Here is a 21468-nt window from a genome sequence, read left to right as displayed (position 1 = left end):
AATACATTTTCTTCTCTTACAGTAGGAACTCCACAAGGTGATCTTGGTTAGGGATGAACACTGGCCCTAAAAGGAGAGGGTTCTATTGAGGCATTATATGCACTCTTCCTCTCCTACATTTTCTAAAGAGCTCACAAAACACATTTTAATTTGGGTAATTTCTGCCACATTCAAAAAATACTCACTTTGCTAAAACGTAAGATTAGGTATCGTGGCAATAAGTATCCAGACACTATCCCGAGAAACAATAGTGCTTACTCGGTATTTGATTCTTTTTTTCTCTTTTTAACTATGCAAAAATACCTATTAGAAAATGACCTCTAGTCTCTTTAAAAGTTCTGTTACTTTTAAAAGTGTTAAATAATTTTAAATTGTTAAATAAGCAACACTTCCAATAAAAGAAAATACATGTTTTGCAGCATATATTGTAACTCAGATGAAATGTAGGTCTTGAAAAATGCTACTTAAAAAAAAAAAAAAAACAGTTAAATATTGAAGTAAAGTTTGTGCCTTTTAGGGAATGAAAGTTTTCACAAATGAAAAACATTGTGAGTTAGATACAGATGAAATATCTTAAATTTGTAAACCAGAAAATTATTTTTATTTTCATGAGTATTGGCTTTCTATGTTACCATTTGTGAATAGTCAAAGCCCAGATGCAAAATTTTCATTATACCCATATCTGATAAGTTGCATTTGTTGGTATTTAACTGAAATTGAAAGTGTATCAATAGATAATATAAATTATATATTTGTTGTAGTTAAACTGCAATGTTTTAATGTATTTGAAGAAATATATTCTTTTAATCCAAGCATACTGAATATCATAAACATTAATGAATTTTTCCCTGTGCAATATAAATAAATGGCACAGAGCAAGTATTAATGTGAGCATCTACAAGCAAAAAATAAATTAATGCATTATACATAGAATATAAGCTTTAAATATTTTAAGTGCTTTTGATCGAAAATAAGCATATACTATCTTATTAAAATAAATAAATGAATCTACTAGAATTAGCTCAGATGTATAATTTCTGTAAGAAGTATGCTATCTATAAAGTATAAAATGCCACCAATAAAACATTATAAGAACACATGTAATATATACTTTGCAATTACCAAGTGAACTATGTTAACTTTATTTAAATCTTTAATGAAATTTATAATTTGGCATAAGCATACTTGTTAAAGATAGTATCACAAAGTGCTACTCATTCAAAAATAATTACACGGTTCCAGCTCTTTGCAATTAATTACAAAAGCAATTATATGCAAGGACAGGGTAACATATGCTATCTGAAAGCAAAGCATTTGGTACTCACAGATACAGATGGGTATGTTTGCAGACCATTGGTTATTCTCTTGACAAACAATGGATTTCTCTCCAATTAATTCAAACCCAAACTGGCATTCGAACCTTAAAACATCACGATTAGAAAATCCATCGCCTTCTCTAATTCCATATAAGGGTGTACCAGGATCACCACAACTTTCTTTTTCAATTTCTGCAAAAATAGAAGATACAAGTCACCTTCCAGGGGTTTGAGGCACATGCTATCCATATGACCAACATGGTAGATGTACACTCTCTATATCTGAGATATTTCAGAACCAAAAAGAAGAATATGTTTTCCAACCTTATTTTTTTTTCTTTGTGCTACTCTTACGACTATAATTTGATGACATGATCTTTAGAAAACAATAAATGTAGTTCTCTCATTTTGTAGATGGGGAATCTGGGGTGATCAAAACACATGCTAGTGATTGTGTCTAACAGAAAATTTCAATTTTTTGTCTGCGCTATACACACACACACACACACACACACACACACACATCTCTGTATTTTCCCCAAAACCCCCAAAACGTTTCTTATTTTTGTTATCTGTACATGATACAGTAAATCCTTAGGTCATGACCAGGATATGAGGTACTGTTGCTGTCTCAATGTTCCTACAGCAATCAGTGAATACCTTTCTTGTAGGATCTGCCAGTCTCCCTGACACTTGCTGGTTGAATTATTTCCCCAACTACACCTGTCAAAAAAAAACTTCTTGGGGTGCCTGGGTGGCTCAGTGGGTTAAAGCCTCTGCCTTCAGCTCAGGTCATGATCCCAGGGTCCTGTGATCAAGCCCCGCATCAGGCTCTCTGCTCAGCAGGGAGCCTGCTACCTCCTCTCTCTGACTGCCTCTCTGCCTACTTGTGATCTCTGTCTGTCAAATAAATAAATAAAATCTTTAAAAAAAAAAAAAAACTTCTTAGGGCGGGAATCAATTTTGCATTCCAAATCACCCAGATATGTTCCTCCAAGAATGTTTCTATATGAGTTAAATTGAAGAAGGTTGAAAAAATTCTCTTAAAAGCACATGAAAGCACTCTTTCAGCTGACGTTCAAAGAAACTCCAAATGTCTAGGATCTTCATTGTGAAGCTAAGAATGTCAATAGCAAATTATTGTGGTAGTTGTTTTCATTTTTAAGTCAGATGAAATCGCATTGATTGTCTTCAAACGATGGAAAAACAACTTAAAAGATAAAACTTTGCGATAAAGTTATGGCTTCTATCCTGATATTCCAGCAATCACACATTCCTGATTTTTCTATAATCTACCAGCACCAATTTGAATGGTCTCTCCAGTTGTTTTCCTATGTTTTTATAATTATACATAGGCATATATCATATGAAATATTATAAACATCTATATTTATGTAAATATTAAACTCCTCTCTAAAACTATGTATTATAATACATACATTACATATGCATTATAATTTTATTGTAGTATACTGTGACTGTTATTCTATAACTTGCTCTTTTTCTAACCAAACAATAATTTTGCATTTATTTTTGAACACCTGTGCATTTTTATCAGATGCCGTAGATTGCTATAATGATTCCTTTAATACACTGGGTTTGATATTTTATTTCTATCTATCCCAAGAAACTCAGATCAAGACCTGAGCTGAAACAGCCCTCGACCCACTATACCACCCAGAAGCCCCTAGACTTGCTGTTTTTAATGTCACTATCATTTACCTAGGTATTTTTATTTATTTATGATCTATTCATTTATTTAAAGCTTGGGGCTTGATAGATTTCTTGTCAAATAACTTGTAACTTTTTTACATGCTGAGAAATTGTTACCATTATTTCCCTTAAAATATTTTTCCTTATGTACTTTCATCTCTCTAAAATTCATTTACATTGAATATTGGAATTTGGGGATTTAGCCTTCATGTTGCTCAATCTTTCAAATTCTTATTTTTGAAGTTCTCTATTCTGCATTCTTGAAGAAGTATTATATATATATGTTAATGTATGTATACATATTCTGATTTACTAATTCACTGTGCATGCTTATCTAATCCCAAATCAACCTAATACTGAAAAATCATGTCATTTTTTGAATATTTAATGATTATTATTACTTTTTATTGTTTCATAACCTCCTACTATTCTTTCATGAATGCAATTTCTCCCTTTATTTCTGAGGATATCTAATATACTTATTTAAAATAATTTTCTTAGTCCTCTTTCAACCATTTCCTTGGGTATAAGCAGAAGAGTATGAAGAGAGCAGAATGAAAGTTCTAAAGCAGATTGTTTAAAGAGAATGTGGTAAATCATAATTGTTGTTGATCCTGTGATGAAGATGTGGGAGGAGGTACTTGAGGAAAGAACAAGACTGCTGGTTTTGAGCAAGCTGTCAAATAACTGTTCTTATCTGATTGCTTTGCCGCAACTCTGCAGGTCCGGCACTCCCCATCTTCACCTTCACCATCTGCCACCTTTAGGCTTATTTCTTCTAATGTCAGAACCACCTTGTAGTTCTGGGTGTAAACTTTTCCCTCTGTTGAGCAGTGGTGCAGTTCACTTTTGTGGTCTTCTTTTTGAGTTGGGGAGCCCTCCTTCTTGATAAGTGCACTGGACTCTCATTCCATATCTGGGTATTTGGCTCTGTAGCTGAAATATTTTCCTCTGAGGTCATCACTGCAGTTTCTCAGAACTGCCCACAGACTCCTTCCTGAAGGCTTCTAGCCCCGAAGCCTGGTGTCTTCCTGCGCAGAAGCCATAGCAAGAGCCTCCCATGATGACACTGGCTTATGAAATTCTCCGCTTACCTCTATATTCTGTATATATTTTTACACATTTATTTATATACATTTTTGTTAGGGATCCCCTATAGCCTCATAACAACTGACATTTCCTCTTTCTATTCTTAAGCATCAGTGAATTTTTAAAATATGTTTTCTAAAATCTTTGGGATAGAAGTGAGAGTAAGCGCTTACTCTAGTGTTTTGAAACCAACCATATGTTTTTTTTTCTTTGTTCCTTGATTTGTGAAAATCAAAGATATATTTTCTTTTTTATTATTATTTAAATTCAGTTAGTCAACACAAAGTACATCATTAGTTTTGGATGTAGTGTTCAGCAATTCATCATTTACGTACAACACCCAGTGTTCATCACATCTTGTGCTCTCCTTAATGCCCATCACCCAGTTCTGCATCCCCCACCCACCTTCCCTTTAGCAATCCTCAGTTTGTTTCCCATATTTTCAGATCATAATGCTTTGAAACTGGAGCTCAATCATAAGAGGAAATTTGGAAGGAAATAAAACACTTGGAGGTTAAAGAGTATCCTGATAAAAAATCAATGGGTCAACCAGAAAATTGAAGAAGAATTAAAAAAAAAAATTCATGGGAACTAATGAGAATGAAAACACAACTCATCATAACCTTTGCAATACAGCAAAGGCGGTCCTAAGAGGGAAGTATGTTGCAATATATGCCTTTCTCAAGAAATAAAGAAGGTCTCAAATACACAAGCTAACCTTACACCTAAAGGAACTGGAGAAAGAACTACAAATAAAGCCTAAGCCAAGCAGGAGAAGAGAAATAATAACTGGAGCAGAAATCAATGAAATAGTAACCAGAATAACAGTAGAACAGATCAATGAATCTAGAAGCTGGTTTGTTGAAAGAATTAATAAGATTGATAAACCCATAGCCAGACTTATCAAAAAGAAAAGAGAAAGGACCCAAATTAATAAAATCATGAATGAAAGAGGAGAGATCATGACCAACCCCAAAGAAATACAACCAACTTTAAGAACATATTATGAGCGACTATATGCCAACATATTAGGCAATTTGGAAGAAATGGACGGACTCCTAGAGATATATAAGCTATCAAAACTGAAACAGTAAGAAATAGAAGATCTGAACAGACCTATAAACTGCAAGGAAATTGAAGCAGTAATCAAAAGCCTCCCCCAAAACAAGAATACAGGGCCAGATGGCTTCCTAGGGGAATTCTACCAAACATTTAAAGAAGAACTAACACCTATTCTTCTGAAACAGTTTCAAAAAATAGAAATGGAGGGAAAACTTCCAAACTCATTCTATGAGGCCAGCGTTACCTTGATCCCAAAACCTGACAAAGACCACACCAAAAGGAATTATAGACCAATAATGCTGATAAAAATGGATGCTAAAATAGTCACCAAGATACTAGACAAAAGGATCCAACAGTACATTAAAAAGATTACTCACCACATGGGATTTATTCCTGGACTGCAAGGGTGGTTCAACATTTGCAAATCAATCAATGTGACACATCACATTAATAAAAGAAAGGACAAGAATTATATGATCCTCTTGATGCAGAAAAAGCATTTGACAAAATATAGCATCCTTTCTTGATTAAAACTTTACACGTATAGGAATATAAGGAACATACCTCAATATCATAAAAGTCATCTATCAAAGATATATTTTCAACAAAGATGTAATTTTGTAGCCACAGTACTCTCATACTGAAAAATATGCAGTAAGTACAATAAATACAAACCTATTATATATCAGTGTCTTTGAAATTTTTTTTGTACCCAAGAGGTGAAACTAATATCTGAACAAATAGTTAATATGCAACAGATGACTATTACAGTAGAAACAGTCACAAACAATAACTAAAAATAGTGGCTATCATTTTTTGAGCATGAAAACTGTACTGGCACTGTGGAAATCTTTTTTCAACATTAATTATATAATTTAATCCTCATAAAAACTCTGTGATGGAATTGTCATCTTTACAGATGAGAAAGCTGAGAATCAGAAAATGTAAGTATGGTGCTCGCTTCGTCAGCACATATACTAAAATTGGAACTATACAGAGAAGATTATCATGGCCTTGGTGCAAAGATGACATGCAAATTCATGAAGAGTTCCATTAAAAAAAAAAAAGATAAGCATAGCTATAGACTGAATAATTACCCTCCTCCACCCCCCCATTAATATGTTGAAACCTAATCCCCCATGTGATGGTGTTTTGAAGTAGAGTTTTGGGGAGGTGATTAGGTCATGAGGTTAGAAGCCTCATTATTTATAAGGGATTAGTGCCCTTATAAAAGAGGACTTTAAAAGCTCCTTTGCCTCTTTTGCTGAGTGAGGACACAGAGAGAAGACAGTCATCTATGGATGAGGAAATGAGCCTTGATCTTGGACTTTCTAGTCTTCAGACTGAGATATTTGTTATTATACATCTAGTTTATGGTATTTTTGTTGTAACAGCCCAAAGACACTAACTCAGATAATTTCACAAAACTTGTGTATAGCAGAGTCTATGTGCAAAACAAAGTCTGTTTTTCCTCTCTTTTTAGTAGGCTCCACAACCAGTGTGGAACTCACAACCCTGAAACCAAGAGCTGAACTGAGATCAAGAGTCGGATACTTAACCAATCAAGCCATCCCAGTGCCCCACAAAGTCTAAATCAGTAAGTTATACTGGAGAAATTTTCATTCTTTAATTTCCCATTTATGAAATATTTGTTTTGTTTCTAATACGTATCAAAATGATACTAAGTATTAGGGATATAAAGATAAATAAGTTGTATCCTCTGCTCTTAAATGAAGGCACAAAGGAGGAATAGCTAAGCCCTCTTGGAGTTGGAGGTTGGAAAATAGGTAAAGGTGATCCTTGTGCTTTGAGTCATTTCACTGAGTGGATTGGAGAAGAGGAAAGAAGGGAAGGTATTTAGGTGGAAGATGAGCAGTAGCAGTAAAGATATATAGTCTTTTTGCTTCTCTTTCCTTCTATAGGTGGTGACTTGGTTGGAAGCTGAGTCTGTCGGGGTTACTTTAACAGAATACCATAGGCTGGGTTTATGAAAAACAGAAATTTGTTTCTCGGGGTTGTAAGAGCTGGGAGGTCCAAGATCAAGTGTCTAGAGATTTGGTGTCTGGTGACATCCTATTTCCTCGTTCGCAGACAGCCTTTTATTGCTGTGACGGGGTCCAGGACAGGCCCTACCAGAGTGTGCCACTTTGATGTGTGGATTGTTTTGAGTGTAAGTCAATCAAGGCCCAAGGGACTCAGGAGTAGCTTTTTGCCTCCCTTTTAACTGCCTGAAAGCATTAGTTAGAGGGCCTGGCCTGGTAGACAGCTATCACCGAAAATAACTACAAAGAGTATGCGCTAGGTGTGGTAAGCCAGAAGGAATTCAGCAAGGCCTGTTTGTTCAAATTCCTCTTTGTGTCCCATTGTCTCTGCACAGAATGGCAAATATTTGTTTAGAAACATTAGCTTTCCCCATCTTCCTGTAAATTGTCTTCCTCCCCCTTTGAGATCCCAGATCCTTCCCTCTTTCTCCTTAGCTCAGGATGGTATATAAATCTCAATTGCTTGACTATTAAGAAGACTAATATCATGGGGGTTCTTATAAATATGAAATTAACATTTTCTCCTGTTAATCTGTCTTATGTCAACTTAATTATTAGACCAGCCAAAGAACCTAGAAGGGAAAAGTTTTCTTCTCCACTAGCTGCATCCTCACATGGTAGAATGGGTGAGGGAGTTCTCTGGTGCACTAATCCCATTCACTGGGATTCCACTCTGATAACCTAATCATCTCCCAAAGGCCCCATCTCCAAGTCCATCACACTGGCCATTAGATTTCAACATACGAATTTCAGGGGGCACAAATATTCAGCCTACAGCAAAGGCAGTGAAGGTAGCACTAAGCATTGAAGGGTGGTGAGGTCAAGTAGTTGATGTGGTTGGGGGCCAAACAAGTAAAGGTAAGGCCAAGAAGGCAGCCAGTAAGTTTGGGAGATTGAGTATATATGAGGGGATAGTGAAAAGCATAAATTTGAGGATAAAGGTAACCAGAATTTTTATTATCAAAAAGGAGATGAAGAAAAAGGGAAGATTTCAAAGAATCCTGAGGGGAAATTGGAGTGGAGGAGTTGTGTGAATTTGCATTTAAAATATGGATATACACAGGTTAGGTAGAGATGAAAATGTGTGTAGATAGAAAGATAGATATAGATAAAACTTTATATATAGATAGATAAAACTATATATATATATAGATATATATATATATATATATATAGAGAGAGAGAGAGAGAGAGAAAACTCTGCATGTAGAATGGCAATTTAAAAAATGTAGAATTAATAAAAATAGAAGATCAATATTTGGTAGCCATGTTAGTGATTTTGGATTCTGGGTGAATGTTCGATAAAAAAACAAGATAATAGTGTAGTCTTGGGTTACCTCTCTTTGAAGCATGTATCAGTCACAAAGGTGAAAATGGTGATGTTACCATGGAAAAACCAGAAGACACAAATTTTACTAGGTGATCACAGTTCACATAAACAGTGTGGGAAATGTGGAAATTGTTTACCTCCTGATGTGATGCACTAAGACACAGAATCATTTTTGTGGTATTCCTGTTAAGAATGCATGGGCTAAGTCTGGATAGGAGGAAAGACTGCCTGGACTCAGATTGAAGGACATGTTATTTATAACAAAAAGACATGACAAATAAATGCAATAGTTTTGTGGGTTGACTCCTGAACAAGGAAGGGAAAAGCAACATTCTTTGGATCATTAGCGAGATTTGAATGGCATCCATGAATTATTTGATAGTGTTGTAACAAGGTTAACTTTCTAACCTGGTTGGTTATTTTGTGGTTTTGTGGGACAGAGTCTCTGTTTTTATAAAACTCAAAGTATTTGGGAGTGATGAGTCATTATGTTTGCATCTTGACTTCAAATAGTTCTGTGGTGGTTTTAAAACATGTCTGCAAATTCTTTGACGATCCTCCTATCCAAAGGTGCAAGCAAATTTTTCTCTCTTTGATTATTGGACAGCACTAATGACTAGCTTCTAACAAATGGAATATGGCAGAATGGACATGGCCACTTCTCACAGCAGCTATCCTAACACTACCAGCTGCCTCAAGCCCATATATGTTTGGGGGCATGGAACAACCATCAACACACTCTACTTTAGCTTGTTCATTGCAGCAAAAACTAGAGAAGCTCCAGTACCAAGATTTGATCCAATAGGATTGTCAAAAGCTTAATTTTCCCAACAGCTCCCTTAAGGGTTTTCAGTGCCACCTGGAATTGTGGAGTACTTAACGCCTGAGGGATGAACTTTGACCAACAAGAGGCAGGAAATGGGAAGGGGACCAGTGGATTCATTGCTTACCTCCCTCTCCCCAGAAAGATGGCACCAAAACACAACTGGCCCACATGGCCCACATGACCAAACACATGTGTTTCTTGTGAGGCTGTGACCAACTCAGTAACAGCCAATAGTATATCACCCCATATTTGATTCCTCAATTTCCCTGTTATATCTCTTTCATCCCTCATCTTTGCTGTTTTGGAATTGCACTCCCTTTCTTCCCCCATTAAGTATTAATCCATAAGCTATGCCTCAGCCTCTGTTTTCTAGGGAAAAAAAGCTAGGACCTGTGACTTATCACTGGCAACCAGTGAATGGACAAGGTAAGGGACTGGGCTATCTAATGGTTGTATAAACACAGATGTGGTTTCCAGGAAGATAGGATATTAGCTCCAATTATTGAGTGACTATTATTTGACAAGAGGGTTGCTAAATACTGTAACTGTTTTAAGTCATGCATTTCTTATGAAACACTGAGAAAAAGGCATATTACTCCAGCTTAACAGATGAAAAAACAAGGTTCTGAGAGGTTGACCAAGCTCATATACACAGAAAGAGCTTAAATGAGATTCAACATCTATATGACTCCAGTAAGCACACTCTTTTCCACTCTTCCAAGCTGCTTGAGAGAAAGGATGCAGAGGATAATGTGGGCCAGATACTGAAAAATTGGGGGAAATAGATGAATTAACTTGACTCCCATATTGGGAAAGATAGCAACATTTTATTTTTAAAAGAAATTATGTCTCCAATGCTTTAACACACTAATCCCACCTCTGCATGGCACCAAAGTACTTTTAAAAATTATTCAGATCCTTTCCAGTGGAAGGTCCTCATAATCTAAATCTTTCCTGTCTCTCCAGTCTTGTCTTCCATCATTTTCCTACAAGCAACCTAAATGTCATGCCTATTGAGACACCTACTGTTCCCTTTCACACCCACGTGATCTAGGAATGCCATCTTCTCTGCCTAGAAATAAGGCATTCTTCTAGTATGCAAAACCTGGGGAAATTCCTGTGTATTTCTCAAGGTCAGGTTATACGTTTTCCATAAGTACTGCCCTGAGCTTAAAAGCACAGTTAGTTTTTCCTTTCTTTGGGCTTCTATGGCATACTTATATTGACCTGTATATTTTACTATAATTTGTTTACTTATCTATCTCCTCCCACAAGCTTTTAGTGATCTTTGTATTTCAGGTATCTATACACATGAGGGTAACAATAATTTATATATCATGTATATTCCAGGCAAAGTTCTTTTTTTTTAATATTTTATTTATTTATCTGAGAGAAAGAGAGTAGGAGTGTGGGCAGGGCAGAATGAGAGGGAGAAGCAGACTCCCTGGTGGGTGCAGAGTCCTCTACCAGCTGGATCCCAGGACCCTGAGATCATGACCTGAGTTGAAGTCAGAGGCTTAACTGACTGACCCACTCAGGTGCCCCAATGCCAAGCAATGTTCTAATTACTTGCTACATTTAATCCTGATATACCCCTATGAAGATTCAAAGGGGTAAGTAGTTTGACTGAAGGCATACACATTTTATGTGGCAGAGCTTGGATTTGAACCCAGTTAGTTGTTATGGAATATGTGTTCTTCAGAATATATCCTCTCTCAGCATAATTTTCAAAGAATAGTTGTGGAATATGTAAAGAATGAAGAAAGGCAATGAGGAGCATACAAAAACATGTGGTTCTATTAGTAAACAATATATACAATCACAAATTCCTACAGCTATGTAGAACTAAATATATAGAAAACCGTGGAATGACATGTTCCTGTTAAGTCTTTTGGATAATTTAAATTCTATAGTTGTCTTATAATGGTAGAAGATGAGTGCTGAATATTTTCTAATTACCTCTCAAGAACCATTCACCATCTTTTTATTCTTGCTTTTTACCACTGGGTGTAGGAGTAGGAGTTGACCCACATGGACGCATAATAGAGAGACTCTTGTGCTACCCAACCTTCTCTGTGTGCAATGGGTAATCAAGAAACAAGTGGCACTAGCAGGAGATGGGATGAGGAGATTGAGAAGAGAGTTTCAGAGGGCATTTTTCTCCCAACTCCTCTGCCTAATTACCATGGAATGGCTGTAACCCTTGACTGAAAGCCAAGCTTATGTCAAGGTACCCTTTTCATATAGCTGTCCTCTGAGAGCTGTGGTTATCATTCCTGAAGATGATCATAGCTCCCTGTTGTAGTGACAACAGCCAGAGATACTGTATAACATCTTCTAAATTTCCTTAATTTCTGTCAACATATTTACATAGACTTAATGTGAAAGTGCCATTTGTTTCCTGCAGTATTTCTGACCGATACAGTGTAGCTTACCACTGAATGCTTAATGCAACACAGAAAGAATTGTTAATCTTTCCCACTGATAGGTGACTTCATTATCTTATAGTATTTTGTCTCTTAGAATACAAAATGGAGTTGGGGTTTCTTAACAAATGTTGCCTCCATTGGAGTCATAAATACTGTGTATCATTTACAACTAAAATTGGAAGGAGCAGAGTGAACATTCATTTGCAGTCAGAGGTTGGCATTCACAGAGTAGCACCTGGTTCTGCTCTTTCTCTTCCCTGCTGAGGAGGCAAAGAAATCAGAGGCTGGGGAAGAGGTGCTAAAGTAAATGAAGATGGGAGGTCAGAGGAAATAGAAGCAGAGCACTATGGAAAGCTCTTTTGCAATGAGTTGAGAACAAAATTGGAAATGTAGGTTTAAATGGCAGTGGCTGAAATTTGTAGAACAGGACTCTTTCAAGACCTTTTCTATAGTGACCAAGTAACTTTGATCCTTGATGCCTAAAGTAATAAACTCTAATTTTAAATTCAATCAGATTTCCAGCCAAAGACTAACATCTGGCCTCAAAGTGACATAGAAATTCTCATTGATCAATCTCTGACTTGACAACAGTTGACACTGTAATTCAAATGCTTCACAGAGAAACTGTGTAGGTTAAAAGAAAGTGATCTGTAAAACTTGCAGTTTTGCTGATTCTTAATGTTAAGAAGGCTCTTGGGAATCTCATTACCTTAGCAACGGGCTTACAAAGGTTGTGAAATACGGAATCATGCAGCTAGAAAAGACCTTGTGAGTTAAATTCGGTCTCACCTTCAAGCATCTCGGACAAATGAGACTACAGTCAACTTCAAAAGATTTTTGAGAATAAAATCTATAACTTCCCAGGCAAAGTAATAAAAGATGTATTTGAATAATAGTTGTGTACTTTACAGTCATGATGAAAGCCCTGACATTTAAAAAACTTCAGATTAGATAAAATCATTTAATAAAAAATAAATATGCAAACTTCAGAATGCTGTAAATATACCCTGAGACAAAGTTTACCTTTTCCAACAGAGCTAGTGTAAAAGAATATCTGTAGCCCATAGTTAAATCATACACTCTTTTGATATATAGCAAATAGAAGAATTTTTAAAAATTACTCAATTCTTAATCATATGTGACCTTAAGAAGTTATTGAATGCTTTAACACATTTCATAGAATTAAGAGCTCTTTATTGGTGATAAAAACAATGTGCTTTTCTTTGCTTCTAAATATGATTTTTTTTTGACATATCATTAATTTGGAGCTGTTTTTATGGTTGCATTGACATATTTATGACAAAACTATATTCCATCATCTCAGTCCCATGTTTCCTTTTTTTTTTTTTAATTTTATTTATTTATTTGACAGACAGAGAGATCACAAGTAGGCAGAGAGGCAGGTGGGGGGGTGGGGGAAGCAGGCTCCCTGCGGAGCAGAGAGCCCAATTCGGGGCTCGATCCCAGGACCCTGGGATCATGACCTGAGCCAAAGGCAGAGGCTTAACCCACTGAGCCACCCAGGCGCCCCAGTCCCATGTTTCTAATTTAGAGGATACCAAGGAACTACAGTTAACATATGTGTAAACAAACAAGGAGTTTGCCAGCCTTCGTAGGTGTCATGTCTGAAGGTGTCTCCTCAAAATTCAAAGATGAGTATTAGAAGATGGAACCTTTGGGGGTGATCATGTCAAGAGGGCTGAGACCTTAGGAATGAGATTAGTACTCTTATGAAAGAAGCTTCAGAGAAATACCTTGTCCCAGTGAGGACAGAGAGAAAAGGTGACAGCTATGACCTAAAGAGAAAACTCAACAAAAGGTCCCCATGCTAAAAACAAGCAAACAAACAGAAATAACACACACACAAAATAAAACAAAAACAAATGTCTGGTACCTTGGTCTTGGACTTTCAGCCTTCAGAACTGTGAGAAATAAATTTCTTTTGTTTACAAATTACCTAGTGTGGTATTTTGTTGTAGCAGGGCAAAGGGACTAAGACAGTAAGGAAGGGATCTATGAACTTGGGTTGTGTGGCATTTTCTTCCAACCCAGTGATTATCAGACTTTCTTCTGACAATGGGCTTCCTGGGGTTTTATGAAAAACATGGCCCAATGGAATGAGGTTATTTTTAGAGAAAAGACTAAGTATTCTCTGATTTAATTAAAAAGAAATAATATATGAAAGTAGGTATTTAAGTATTAACATATTTAGCAATATTAACATATTTCACAATAGTTCAAAATATTCCACAATGTAGTGATTCCAAAACTGAGAACCAATGTTAACTAAATAGTTCCTTGGTATATAAATTTTATTGTCCCAACATTTTAATAGGGAAAGGTGAGAATCAATTAAATACACACATACACACAGATATACACACATACTTCTTGATATAGTCTCTTAGGTCAGAAAATCTAAAGTCTGGTCTTAACCAACTTCAAAGTATAACAAACTCATTTCAGTGCAATATTTGCTAAAGTATCCACTGTGTACCAAGAACTGTGCTAGAAACTATAGCCACAAAAGAGTGTGTGTCATAATCTTGGCCCTTAAAAAACAGTCTGTAAGAGTCAGTCTGTCAAATAGATGTACTCAGTGTGTATTTTTTAATTTCTTAGCACAGATTTTTTAAGAGAATAAAAACAAACTATGCTCTGGTTGACAGCTATGCCACAAACTGTAAATGTTTTAAAGCTGCAAGATGACTTGAGAAGTTAAGTGCATGCTCTATGTATTCTGATTTAAGCCTAAAGGTGAAATGTAAAGTGACAAGTGACTCCACTTCCCTGACTTGCCCTGAGGTAGTATTTTCTTTCTTTCTTTCTTTTTTTTCTTTTTTTAGGATTTTATTTATTTATTTGACAGATAGAGATCACAAGTAGGCAGAGAGAGAGAGAGAGAGAGAGAGGAGGAAGCAGGCTCCCCGCTGAGCAGAGAGCCCGATTCGGGGCTCGATCCCATGACGCTGGGATCATGGCCCGAGCTGAAGGCAGAGGCTTTAACCCACTGAGCCACCCAGGCGCCCCCTGAGGGAGTATTCTTAAAACCTGACCCATTCTTTATATTCTTAATGTCCTTCAAAGGACTTCCTCAGCATTTGCTTTCCACCTGGGACTAGGTACAGTGTGTATGATAAAAGGGCAATGTGGCAGGCTGTTGGGATTAGGAAACCCAGGAATATGCTCAAGGTCATTCTCATTGTAGAAATTTCAGATCACTTGATGCTATCAAGTAGTAAACCATCTAACTATAGATAGATTCATTATAATTTTTTCAGGTACAGTGATATTCATTCACACATTCATTCATCTGTCCATTCAGTCATTTCCTAGTATGTTCATTCAAGAAGAGTGTCTTGAAATTATACTTTCTCCTAAATTTTGGGATGTAGAGATGAATAAAACTTCATCTATTACTGCCCACCAAGAAACAAACAAACAAACAAACAAGTATGCGAATACATAAAAGTGTGATAAATAACGTTGTTTAATAATAATATAATGGAAGGCATGGGAAGAAAATGAACAATTCTGGTTAGGAGTGGAAAGATTCTAAAAACTGAAACATGGGGGGTGCCTGTCTGGCTCAGTCAGTACAGCCTACAACTCTTGATCTTGAATTGTGAGTTTGAGCTCCACTTTGGGTATAGAGATTACTTAAAAATAAAATCTTTAAACAAAACAAAACAAAAAACTGAGACATAAACTAAGATTGGGCAGGTTTGCAAGGATGTGTGTGGTGGAGGGAGGTGTTGTAGTGTGTGTGGTAGTTTGTGACATTTCAGGCAAGGGGAAGAATTTGACCAAAGGATGATAGTCATCCTTTTGAAAAAATCCAAGCAGGTCCGTATGGCTGGGGTTACGGTACAAGGAAGAGTGAGGTAAGACATGAGGTTGGAAGCTACGGGGTAGCTCATGTGCACTAAGAAGCATCTCTGACTTTATTCTAAGTACAGACAAGTCTTTGGTAAAGTATCCTGATGATGCATACCCAACAAAAACTTCACACATAGCAGTCATGCTCATCATCCATGAAATGAACTAAACATGATATAGAGTCAATTAAAGAGACACGACCCCACTCCTTTAGGAACTTAGAGTCTAATAATAGAACAGTTAAATGAAAGTATCAGGAAGCATTCTTCTTTATGAGAAGGAGTCAACACAGCATTGTTCACTTCAACCTCACTTAACCTGTCTATTCTTTAAATATTTTCCTTCAAAGTACCTTGAATGAAAGAACAAAGTGAAATATAGATTTTTGTCTAAATCTCTGTAGCTACCTATTTAAAAGAGTTTGCAAGCAGGGGTAGATCAATATTTTTTGAACTATAATAGCAATCAAAGTAAATGGATTTTTCTTTTGAAAGAACCATAACTGCTAGCAGCCTAACAGCAGCCATCAAAAACTTCTAAACATTATTTCTCTTAGTATATCTACTGGATGGTGAAAAAACTTCTAATTATTTGGAGTTATATTTATAAAGCAAGTAAGAAGAATCAACCACTCTTATTTGTTACAAAAGACCAAATTAAGACAATCCAGAGTTCAAAAAAATGAGCAGATATGTCTTTTTTAAAAAATAACATGTTTTCTCCTAATCACCACAATTTCCACTCACCCAGATGTGACCATTATCCCAACTTTTACAAAAACCAACTTAGTGTTTTTACTGGAAGAAGGCAAGGAGGAGAGTTTCTGGAATGCTGGCAATATTCTCTTTCTTGCTCTGGGTGTTCATTTTGTCGTAATCATGAGTTGTACATTCACATTATGTACCTTCTTACATATTGCTATAATTTATTATTATTTTTTTTTAGTTCACCTTAAAGTAAGCAGTAATCTGATAGTAGTAACTATGACAAAACCTTTCTTTACAGAAAGGGAAAGACATTGCATGTTGCAACCCATTCCTGTCCTTTTCTTTCTCTTTTGAACACAGGAAGTGATAGCTCAAACTACCACAGTCATATTGCAACCATGAAGGGAAGGCCAAGAGACTTGCAAAGAAATTATCCCTGACTTGTTGAACTGCTGAACCAATATCTTCAATTGCCTGCCTCTGGACTTCCTGTTTTATGTGATGGACTTCCACATTTTATGTGATAAAAATAAACCATCATTTTTTTTAAGAAGTAAGAGAAGGATGGGGGATGAGCTAGTGTGATATAATGAAGGTGCTTTTGATAATATGTCTAAATTTCTAAATATATCAGTTTTCTCACAAGAGTAAAACAAGAGTATTAATTATCGATTTATATGGTCATGATAAGGACTAAATTATAAGAAATGTAAGTAAAACACATAGCATAGTCCCTAACAGAGGATAGGTAAAAAAAAACATTATTTTTTTTTATCACTCAGAAACAATTATATTGAAGACTAGGGGCCTTCAATATCACTCATTCACACATAAAATGTCTTGCATGTTTCTGGGGTTTATTGTTTAATTTAATTTTGTTTTTTGTTTTGGTATCCTTGATGTTGGTGACCATGGCTATCTGTATGACTGTATGTTGAAGATACTTAAATTTTATATTGTATACTTCATATCAAGGGTTTGGGCTAGATGAGACTTATTTTGTCCTGTATTATGACAGAGAACAAGTCAAGCATTAAATGTAAATGCACTCCAAAAAAATAATGATGCTGATACAGTATTAGCTCTTTATGGAACTAAGTCCTAGAACTATCCACACAACTTCTTTCAATCTAAGAAATAGGTATAAAGCTCCCATATGCACTGAACTAGTCATTAGGAGAATCCTAAATGTACTGGACCAGGCATTTCCTGAAGGAGATAACCATAACATTTAATCAGGTATTTTGGAGCCCTGGTGATAAATATAGAAACAAGTACATGTAGTATTATTGGAACTGATTTCTTCATACAGTTTTGGTCTCTGAGACTACTAAAACAACTACTTTTCCATTATTTCTGTCTAACTTTCAGGCTCCAAGCTGTTTCTAGTGTTTTCAGGAGAGATCATCTACATTTTAGTTTAAATTTGAATCATCATCTAACTTCTTGCAAGTTAGTTGCATTTTATTCTCAAATAGTAAGACGAATGGCTTTGCAATTTTAAAAGGATACTAAGTTGTATTTGGGATATACAGTAGCTCCCCATTAGCTATAGGGAAACATTCCAAGATCCCCAGTGGATGCCTAAAACCGCACATAGTACTAAACCTTATATATACACTATTTTTTCTATGCATACATAATTATGACATATTTAATTAATAAATCTGGCACAGTAGATTAATAACAATAATAATAAAATAGAACTATTACACTGTAATAAAAGTTATGTGAATATGATCTCTCTCTCAAAAGATCTTATTGTATTGCCTTCACCCTTCTTGTGACAATGTGAGATGACATAGTGCCTACAGGATGAAATGATGTGAGGCATTATGACACAGCATGAGGCTAGAGTACCTTCTGACAATAGGTCAGAAGGAAAATCATCTGCTTCAGAACCAAGGATGACTGCAGATAACTCAAAGCTCAGAAAGCAAAATCACAGATAAGGAGGGGATTAATTGTGATGTTTGAAGACGTGAGATTAGAAAAAAGTCAGATGTTTGGCTTATTCATTCAACATCATAGCATGTGCAAGACATGATATTTTGGGCTATAAAGGTTTAAAATGTTGAACAATGTATAGATTTTGTGTATGTGTAAGGACAAAAAAATGATTAGTTACATAATATGAATACAATATGAATAATACTTAATATGAATACACATCTGAAAATGTGGTATTATTTATTCAAGGTGTTTTATTTTCTTTTGAAGATTTTATTTATTTATTGGAGAGAGAGAAACAAGGATGAGAGTGGGGGGGAGGGGCAGAGGGAGAAGCAGACTCTGCTGAGCAGGGAACCAGACATTCGGCTTAATTCCAGAACTCTGGGATCACGACCTGAGCTAAAGGCAGACGCATAACTGACTCAGCCACCCTGGCACCTCTTCAAGATGTTTTAGAAATATAGAGGAAGAAAAGCCAGAGGAAGAGATTCAAAAATTAGAATTTAGAAATTTGGAAGAAGGAAACAGTCTTCTATGTTTCCTATATAGAAAGAAGGAAAGTGTAGGGATGAACATAGAAGACTGTTTCAAAGAAGTTGAATTTTAAACAATTTTTTAAGGATTTTATTTATTTATTTGAGACAGAGAGATACAGAGAGAGAGAGAGAGAGAGAGAGAGAGAGCATGAGCAGGGGAGAGGCAGACTCCCTACTGAGCCAGGAGCCTGATGTGGAACTTGACCCCAGGATGCTGGGATCATGACCTGAGCTGAAGGCAGACTCAACCATCTGAGTCACCCCAGGACCCCAGAAGTTGAGTTTTATATGGTCCTTAATGAATGCAAAGGATGTTTATAGATGGAAATCAGAAAATACATTACAAAAGGACTGAGGGGCATAAACTTAAACAAGAAAAGGTTTTATAAGATATGAGTGGAAAAGCAAATTACAGCCAGAGTATGCATTTTCTTGTATCTGGTCAAAGCAGAATTGATTATATGAGAATGTAGAAGATTCTATAAATATTTTGGAGTCAAGTAACAGAGGTAAAACTAACCTGGAATCTATGAGAAGAACAGATTCAAGAAAGCAACCTGAAATTAGCTATTGGAATAATTCAAAAAAAAGCAAAATGAAAGATATTAGAATTGTAACCAAAACAGAGATGATAAATACTGATAAAAGACAAATGATAAAACCTGCAACTTATTTGAAGTGGGAAGTACAGAAGGAAGACTAAAGTTGAAAATATATATATAAATTAAAAATAAATTTCCCAAAGTAACATAAGCTCCATGAATTAAGAGGGATTATGGAATAAAAGTGGGGCGTGATGGTCAAAATAATCTGTGATATGAATATACTCTAGAGAATGTTAAATTGATTTATGTAGCATTTTTTAATCCTTTAATGTATTCATTTCCACTGTGGAATTTTTTTTTTTTTAAGATTTTATTTATTCATTTGACAGACAGAGATCACAAGTGGGCAGAGAAGCAGGCAGAGAGAGAGAGAGGAAGAAGCAGGCTCCCCGCTGAGCAGAGAGCCCAATGCGGGGCTCGATCCCAGGACCCTGAGATCACGACTGAGCCGAAGGCAGCGGCTCAACCTGCTGAGCCACCCAGGCGCCCCTCCACTGTGGAATTTTAAGTGAGGTATACAGTACATGATTATGGGTTTAAAACTTTTATTATTTTTACTGATGGACCAAATATACATATGGAAAATGGCCATTCTATATACGACAACAGCTCTCACTCACATGAGAGGCCCAGGAAGCCAGACTACAACCTCTGTAGCAATCTCTTAAGAACAGTCAGATTGGGTTCATGATAGCCAATTTCCCTATCTTTTGCTCCCACTTCCAACTCAGGATCAATCAGAGGAAGCCAAATACACTACCCAAACTAATCAGATAAGATGTTTTGCTTCTAGTTAGCCCAACTCCAGCCTCCCCATGACAATAATCTTTACTAGGGCATAATTGGAAATCCTCTTTCTTCCCTTCCTGCCTTCCCTCTTTCTTTTTTCACTGCAAAGATTTCCTACTCAACTGATTGCCTTTGAGTTTCTATGAAAGCAAGTGATGGTGGCTGATGCCCTTGCTATAGCAAGCTCTGAATAGTCTGTTTGTTCTCATTTCTATGGTTTTCATTCATTTATTTTCTAAACTCCAGTAAACAATTAAGTTTATATATACACACCAATACCACACAGGAAAATAAATGTGAAACATAATTCATAGAACAATGTATAACTCCATAATTGTACTGTGCCCCCTGATATTTTCTGTTCCATTCTATTCTTTTCATAAAAAAAAAAGAAGGGGGAAAAAAGTGGAACCCAACTCAGTAAAATTATTTAATGGCCCTATTCAATATGACCTTTTTTAAAAAAGATTTTATTTAAAAAATAAAATTAAAAAAAAATTTTTTTTAAATAAAAAAAAAAAGATTTTATTTATTTATCAGAGAGAGAAAGAGAGTGGTTATAAGCAGGGGGAGAGACAGGCAGAGGGAGAAGCAGAATCCCCACTGAGCAAGGACCTTGATGAGGTACTTGATCCTGGGACCCCAGGATCATGACCTGAGTCAGAGGCAGATGCTTAACCGACTGAGCCACCCAAGCGTCCCTGACTTCTTTTTTTTTCTTCCAAAGCAACTGCACACCAATTTTCTAAAGGTTATTTGCCCCTAGAGTCGTGTTCATGGAGCATCTCTTGGATCTTGTTTCTATAGATTACACATAGTAAAGTGCGTATACATTTTGAGTAGGGATTACTGGAAGACTGGGGATGTGAATTGCAAATAAGGAAATCAGGATAAAGACAGTTTAATGACAACCATTTAATATAAATTAAAGCATACCGATTTAGAAATTACAGCTCAAAGAAACAAAAAGAAAAATTACTGAAATCAAGAGTTTCATAACATTCCAGTCTTTTTTTCCTAAACCTTCTTTAACATTTAGCCTGACTCTTAGATTTTTTTTTTTTCTTGTCCTATTACCTACTATTAAAGCAGTAGTATGCATTGGGCAGAGCAAACTTAATAAAGTGGAAGCCCTGTCTACCAGAAACTGAAGGGGCAGTGTAAAGGTAAGTACAAATAGAGGCTTAGTTCT

General features: G+C 36.0%; 1 protein-coding gene and 1 non-coding gene across 6 annotated transcripts in view; one reads left to right on the top strand and one right to left on the bottom strand.

Moving 5' to 3' along the window:
• Positions 1-21468, bottom strand: part of CSMD3 (CUB and Sushi multiple domains 3) — a 1255873-nt gene that overhangs the window by 440591 nt on the left and 793814 nt on the right. For all 5 annotated transcript variants that reach the window (XM_047727675.1, XM_047727671.1, XM_047727673.1 and 2 more), the window contains one exon: positions 1326-1508. In XM_047727675.1, the coding sequence (XP_047583631.1) occupies positions 1326-1508 (183 nt within the window). The remainder of the gene's footprint in view (positions 1-1325; positions 1509-21468) is intronic.
• Positions 6134-6240, top strand: LOC125099479 (U6 spliceosomal RNA). The gene has a single exon (XR_007127205.1). It is a non-coding gene; the product is annotated as a U6 spliceosomal RNA (small nuclear RNA).

The sequence above is a fragment of the Lutra lutra genome, chromosome 4, assembly GCF_902655055.1.
Source record: "Lutra lutra chromosome 4, mLutLut1.2, whole genome shotgun sequence".
Taxonomy (NCBI): Eukaryota; Metazoa; Chordata; class Mammalia; order Carnivora; family Mustelidae; genus Lutra; species Lutra lutra.
The sequence above is the reverse complement of the archived record's forward strand: the minus strand, read 5'-3'. Positions and strand labels throughout refer to the sequence as shown.